This window comes from Uloborus diversus, chromosome 4, assembly GCF_026930045.1.
Source record: "Uloborus diversus isolate 005 chromosome 4, Udiv.v.3.1, whole genome shotgun sequence".
In the NCBI taxonomy this organism is placed as follows: domain Eukaryota; kingdom Metazoa; phylum Arthropoda; class Arachnida; order Araneae; family Uloboridae; genus Uloborus; species Uloborus diversus.
The window spans coordinates 28,443,034-28,450,732 of NC_072734.1; the positions used below are offsets into that span (position 1 = coordinate 28,443,034).

At 31.5% G+C, this 7,699-nt stretch overlaps 1 protein-coding gene across 1 annotated transcript in view; it reads right to left on the reverse strand.

Moving 5' to 3' along the window:
- The window catches only part of LOC129220127 (clathrin heavy chain 1-like), a 94,344-nt gene extending 87,000 nt beyond the window's left edge, over positions 1–7,344 (reverse strand). The window contains 1 exon segment of the mRNA XM_054854471.1: positions 7,094–7,344. Coding sequence (XP_054710446.1) covers positions 7,094–7,138 — 45 coding nt within the window. The 5' untranslated portion in view covers positions 7,139–7,344.
- Positions 7,345–7,699: the final 355 nt, after the last annotated feature.

Genomic DNA, 7,699 nt, shown 5'->3' on the forward strand with positions numbered 1-7,699 from the left:
TTCTATGATAAGTTCTATCATTACTAACAAACATTTCACTTCTTATTTTAAGAAAAAGCATCTGAACACATATAAAAAAATTCAGATAGTAATGTTATGGTACGCTGACCTTTTAAACTAATTTCTTTATAGAAATAAGAGCAAAAGAAGGTAAAATGATAATTTACATGACAAAGATAATCTATTTCCCTGAAATTTTCTAAGCCTGCTACTGAAAATCTTATGAAACAGCTATTTATAGGGTAGACCGATCAATGAAAGAACACTCTCTAGCGAAGACTTTACTTTTTATTAAAAACACAAGGTTTAACATTTTTATTAAATGAATCGGCAGAAGTAATTTTCTTTAACCAATTTCTAAAGGGAAAATTAGAAAATGCTGCATTTATCCACCCTTTAGGACGTTCATTTACTGGGACTCCCCCCCCCCCACACACACTAAAAAAATCTGATACAGAACAACTAAAGCTCCTCTAAATTTTAAAAACTAATCAAATATATCGTTTAAAGTGTGTTTACTGTCCTGCGGCAAATTTTACAATATTTAATGATGCAATGAGTATTTGAAAATGTGCTCATTCACTGGTCTGTCAACATTACCTTACATTGAGTTTAAAAGGATTTCTGTGATTTGCAGTTCGTAAAAAAGAATGAAAAATCTGTGCTTCAACTGTTGGTGTATCCCGAGAGGGGGAAGGGGGGGGGGACTGCCCCCTAAAAAATTAACATCAAAAAACTTATTTAAACTTAAAAAAATTAGATTAGGGGGACCTGGGGTAAAATGGGTATAGTTGCATTTTTCTTCATTTTATTTTACTGGACAACATTTTTTGAAAATAAAAAAATATGATGAATATATACATATCAGGCAACATTTTGAGTTGAGGAAAAAAAATTAGCAACTCATTTACCATGCTTAGCAACAGTTTTAATTTTCAGAACACAAAACAATGCATTTATAGTGAGTGATAAACTTCTTTCTAAAAAAAATTTACAGGAAGATTTTCAGAAGTTTTTTATTTGGATTTGATAGAGAAAGAGTTTTTCTAACAGAAAACTCAAAAAATAAGTAAATTTTAATATTTACAAAAATTTTATAGCACTTTTAGTTGTATGGGGTAAAATGGGTATAGCTAACATTTTCGAGTTTAAACGAGATTAAAGACATTGAATGCATGAAGATTAAAAAACTTTAATTATCTTTGCAAGACAAATGTTAGATATTATTCATCTTTTAAACTAAAAGTATGTTTTTAAAAAGTTTTATAAATAATTACTCTGTATTTATTTGTTTTATTTTAATTACTATGACTTACGCCAATTAGTACTTAAAGGTATTACATTCTTCGATTTTTATCGATATAGTTCATGATTACTGTACGTTAGTAATTTACTGTAAGTTTATTATGTATATGGTTCATTGCTACATATTAGAAAACATAGTAAGTATTGATAGCTAATATGCTGTCTTTAATTTCCTTTTAAAACTACCAACCTCCCATGCTCAGAACATAGTCTAAGTACAACCTCACACACAATCACAACAGAATCCTTATGTCTCATAGCAAAGTTGTACTGAATAACTAAATCCTCCTGCTATACCTCTTGGTTCGAAGCCATTTTTTAGCACTGGTAAGGAAATGAAAAATTTACAAAAAAAAAAAAAGTAAGAGTCCAAACAAAGGTGGGAGAAATTTTAATTACAGAGCAGGTGGCTGCGAGATTGTACACAAACAGGCAAGAGACAAACAAAACCAGAAAAAATAAATAAATACACATAAATTAAAAAAAAAAGACATTCACAATAATTGATAAAATAACTAATGAAGTAGGAGTGAAAATTAGTGGTTCTCCTAGTTGTTCATCCCAGCAATTGGCGACAAGGTCCGTTGTTAAATTTGTGTAATTTAAAGGTTTAATCACTGAAATCTCAGCTGAAGGTGAATATACTGAGAAGTTTGCTACAAAATCATCTGCCAAATTATCCTATGTGTTCCCCAAGAGAGACAACATTGATGTTGTGCAGGCATCACCAAGTTGTAAAAATACTACTTTAGCCAAAACGCAAGTCTTTGCCAATGCGCCTTTTGTTCATAAATTTGGTTCTGTAAACATTTTTTGTGGTTGTTTTGGATTAAAGTTTTTATTCTCCAATGCAATTATACTCAATTAAAAAAAAAATTTCTCCATTAGTTAGTGTAGTTCAACTTTAAACAGCATATACCCATTTTACCCCCGAAGCACGGGGTAAAATGGGTATACACAGGGGTAAAATAGGTATACCCCTTTACACTAAATTTAAAGTAAAAAGTTAACACAAGCAATGTCCAAATTAGACCTAAGATACACAATGTATAGAATATTGAACAAAAACACAATTATATTTCATGATATTTCTGCTATGGGTCACTGAAATAAAAAATGCTGTTTTTTATACCCATTTTACCCCAGGTGACCCTATTGAACACTTGTTTCAATCTCTAAACTTATCGAGGAGTAAAGCTGTTAGTGACTTTGCTCCTGATTTTTAAAAGTGTACATTTTTTCTTTGTGTTTGAAAAGGGAAACTTATTGATGTTTAGTTCAGTTAATGTCACTTTTTTTATAATTTAATTTTTCTGTTTTAAATAAAAATACACATACCATACAACATTGCATTAGGTTAATGTTTCTAATTTTCATAAAGGATAAATATCTTGGGTTAAATGCCTACTGATGGTTAAAATATAAATCAAAATTAAAAGTGCTTCTAAATTAGCCCTGCTAGCTACAGGTATACCTCCTAATATTTTAAAATTTCATGTCTGTTTAACATTATTCTAATTTTTACAACAATATGCGAACTCTACTCAAAAAAATCAGATGAAATTGTGAAATTATTTTAGGAATTTAGAAAAAATAAATAATCTCTCAGAAATTAACTAGTAACTCTTGATTTTAGGACTAAAAAACTGGTGAAGAAATTTGTAGCAAATAGTCATCACTATCATTGATTGGCTCTGCCAATATGCAATTAGCTTATTGATGCCTCTGAAGTTGTAACAATAAAATATTTGTTCATACTTTTTTGAAATAACATGTTGTCAAATGCTCAAGGTCAAAAATGACAGTGAATGACCTTGAAGCTAAAATCTATCTAGGGCAGTGGCAGATTAACCACATCGCAAATTTTACAATTGTGGCTAAACATTCAAGGGCATTCAAAAATGCTCCTGACAAATATTTTACCAAGTTCTGTGGTAGATGAGCCGCCCACCCCCCTCCCCCTAAAAAAGAAAAGGTAACGCAACGAGCACCAAAATCCATAAATCTGCCACTGTCCATTTCGAAAAACCCTTTCACAAAATTGCGAACTTTAAAATTCCACCCCTTACAAAATTCTTAAGTGCAAAGCCAAGTTAAGATTTGGTCGTTAGATGGCTGAAGCTTTGGTCCTTGCACCATCTTTAATTTTTACAGTGAGAGGAACAATAAAATTTTATTGTCAAAAACTTACATGGAGATATATTTTATTTTTAATATCAAATAAGAAAAATTGTTTTATCTTCACAAAAAAAGAAAGATAAATATTTCTATTTATTCATCAGTGCATTATTCAAGGAAATACATATATATGTTTTTGAAATCTAAGACTTCTGCTAACTTTCCATGACTCATGGGATGCTATTTTTTTCTAGAAAAAACATACTAGCAAAATGTATGCAAATCCAAATCTCTTTGCGAATACAGAGGTACAACCATCTGTTCTATCCTTTGGACATATGTTTCTAACAATTCAAATTAAATAAAAAATATAACTGAGCTACTTTTATAATTAAAAAACAATGCAACAATGAAATGAATAAAATTTACCAAGGAATTTCCATTCTATTGCATGGACATATCCAAAAACTGTTAAATGGGGGTGCAATTTTTTTTTTTACCTGACCTCCGACTACAAATTGTGATGACTGACTAAATTTGCGATGTACGTCGCAGAACAGATTTCTGAGCTGCAGAACAATTCTGTTCAAATATGAGAGGAAAACTGACAAATTTTCTGTAGAAAATCTGCAAAAACTACCCTGCAGAAAATCAGTAGAAACTGCAATTCAGAAAATCTGTAGAAATTGAAGATTTTCTACAATATCTTCCAACTCAAGATAAATTTTGCAGAAATTCTGCACATTTCTTAAAATTAGAAGAAAATCTAAAATTATCGCAAATTACGATAATTAGTCGAAAATCTCGTGATGTTGAATCTGATGTATCCTTTGCAGGACTTTTCCCCAATCGTTCTTCATCCACAGCAATTTCCACAATACACTTATGTTTTGGAAACGCAAACATTGAAACATTGCCATCGGCGGAAATTGCGTGTCTTGTTTGAGATTTCAATCCCTTTGCATCCAGAAAATATTTCAATTATATAGAAAGTTTTGATGTGTTTTTCTATAGACAACCCAAACTCTACTCATTTTATTTATTATTTCAATAATGTCTTTATATAGTAAGAATATTTTAATTGCTCCTTCATGCCATGTAAAATTAACCAAAAACAAATGTGGTTTGACACCTAGGTTCTATTTTTTATAAAATTTTGTATCTTTGCTCTTTCTGTACATTTTAGAAAACATACAAACTATTTTCTGGAGAATCTCAATCGGTTTATGTTTGACACCTTGTTAAAGTCTTTTGATTTTATAGTTTTCATGACCAACTAATTTTCCAAATTCAATGCTCTTTAATTAGCCATTTGGTTGAAAGCAGTGATGTTTTCGAAAATCTCATTTTCACAGAAATAAATAGCAACAGTCCAGTTAAAAAAAAACTCCTATATGAAACCATTTTGATTTTTGACACCCAATTTGTTATAAAATGTCACGTTCTTTCGTGTACAATGCTTGAAGCAGAACAATTTTGGTCAAATGATTTTACGTTGCAGAACATTGTAAAGTATTCTGCTTTGGGGCGATTCTGATTTGCACTTGCTGGAGAGGAAGGTTGGGGGCACATAATATTTATTTAAAAACAATACAGAGATTCAGTCAAGGAGATCTTCAAACATCTTTTCCCTTCTTTCTTTGATAGAAGTATTCTAAAATGGCCTTTTAGGGATTTAATTTCATGAAATTTATGGAGGAATGTTTTCAAGATGATCATATTGAACACATACCAAAATCTGCTAATTAAAAATTTATTTAATCACCAAAGTTCAAAACTGCTGCCTTTTTTCTTCAGGAAACCCAAGTCTAAAAATAATGGGGAGAGGGGAGGTCTTAAAGTTAATTTACTATACCAATCACCGTCAAGGGTGATAATGTTTTTCTATGCAACATCCAAGAAGAATAACTCAATAAGATCAAAAAACCCTTCAAAATCAACCTTCCAAAAACTTCAACTTAACAATTTATGCTGGAGTCTGATGGCTTTTGGGGGAAAAGGAGCGAGTTGGGAGTTGAAAGTTAAAAATTCCAAGAGTCTAAGTGTCATTTTCTCTCAAAGCTTGGAGTCAGAATGACCGATTTAAGAGTTAAAGGATCAAAATCGGAGTAGAAGGCTCTAAAATTTCTAGAGTCGGACATTTTCTCTCCCACTCCGCAACTCTAGAGGATATTTCGATAATTGGGAATATGGTACGGTCGTCTCATTTTTGGCATAAATAATTTTATTTTGGTAACCCTGCTGATTTACAGTAACCCTAAGATGTTAATAAATGTTTCAAATCTCTTTGTTTTGATTTGCAAAGAAAAATACCTCTTGCGCAGCCACTGGAGCCTAAAATTAACGCCAATGAAGAAAAATCGCCAGATTCCCAATTATTGAAATATACCCCCAGCTCTAGTAAAAACCAAACTAATGGAAACCAGAATACCAAATCAACCCTGTCAGTGGTTTGGTCTTGGAAAAAAAAGGTCAAGGGACACTTACAGGTATGAACATAATTAATGAAATCAAAAAGCGCCGAGATAATTAATAGTAAATGCAGGAGGATGCTAGCGTAAAAATAAAATGTAAGCCCTGCATTCCCTCCCTATTTCTACACTGAACCCCATTTCAAGCAGCCAAGGAAAGATATTAAATTAGTTAAGATACATAAATTATGTAAATGTTACTTTTTTTGGGGGACCATAGTTTAGGGCCCTGGCTTGCTCTCTTCAGATCAGACACTGTGTGGGCAGTTTTCATTTTTTTTTGATACACCGAACATGCACAAGCCGGTAACTTCAAAAATAAGGCAAAGGATATATGTTTAAAATATTTTATAGGGGAAAACAAAATAAAAATGCGTAATTACACTATTTGTCTAACACGGGAGGGGGAGAAGTCCAATTGATAACCCCTCCCCCCTGACTGCCCGCTCTTGACCCTCCCCCCTGTAAAATTGAAATGACAGGTCTGATTTATTTCATTCAGAGTACACTCGAATTTTTGGAAATTTATTCACTTACTAAACACATCACTTTCCTAACAAAAAACAAAACTAAAATGTTTCTGAATCTTTAAAATAGTGAAAAATACTGGGGCTTTCAGTGAAATAGATTTCTATCTTTTTCCTTTTTTCTGAAAAAAAAAACTTGTTTAAAAAAAATTAAAAATGCTGCTGATCTCAAACCCAAATTTTTAGCCATCAAACTTAACCACTTGATGCGCTTTCAATGTTTTGAACTATAATTTTGACTAGCATAAAAACTTCACCACCAAAGGTTGAAGGGAAAATGTGCGACTACAGTAGAAATAGTTACACGTTTCAAATGAAATTTTTACTCAAAGTTAATCTTAATAGTTATAGTTAAGATAACAATGTAATTGACAAGAAAAAACAAAATGAAACTTAAGCATATTACAAATAGCAAAATAATAACATTTAGGGGCGTTTCATAAATCATCATGTTACGTGGTGTAATCAGATTTATTTCAAAGATAGTGTTCTGAAAATTGTTCAATATACTGCTTGAATAATCAGTGGTTATGTATTTTGCTTGTTCTATAAGGTGAAACAGCATCAAAATATACATAACTAAATTCTTAAAATTATATTAATTGGAAATATCCGTTGCTCATGCTCTGCGGTCATCAGCCTCCAAATATATTGCTCTACTTTTGAACTTACCTGCAAATGCTCTTGAAAATGGATTGGTAAACCTTGAGTCGTCATGATGAACGCTAGACGTTCAACTTAATATGGAAAAAAAAGGGTTTGAACACTCAAAGTAGGGATATTTAAATGTCCAACAGCTTGACATGTAACCACCTACTACCACCTCCGCATCACGACACAAAATGGCGTTCTCAGAACACCGGCTTCTTCATTATAATAAATAGTCCCAAATGTTTTTGACCCCAGTAAAGATTCGAAAGCCTTTGTTAAGAATAAAAAAAGCAGTTATTTTCTTTCCATCAATTTTCCAAACATTTTTGAGGATAGTTAAAGAGAAATTCGTATTCTTTTACTTTAACCGCGGAAACCCACAAAATTTCGTCTGCATTATACGCCACATCTATACATTTTTAGCAAATTGTAATAAACATAGAGTAAATAAATAAGTTTGCACTTATTGTTTTAAAACTTAATTTTACAAAGTTAAAAAATAAGTCGCAAAAGAATTTTTTTATTTATGTTATGAGTTTTTTAAAACAATTTAGGGACTCTATGTAGGACGAACACCTGTGATGATTATTCCTCGTATTTCTTAAAGAATTTTCAGATGTTTTTGAT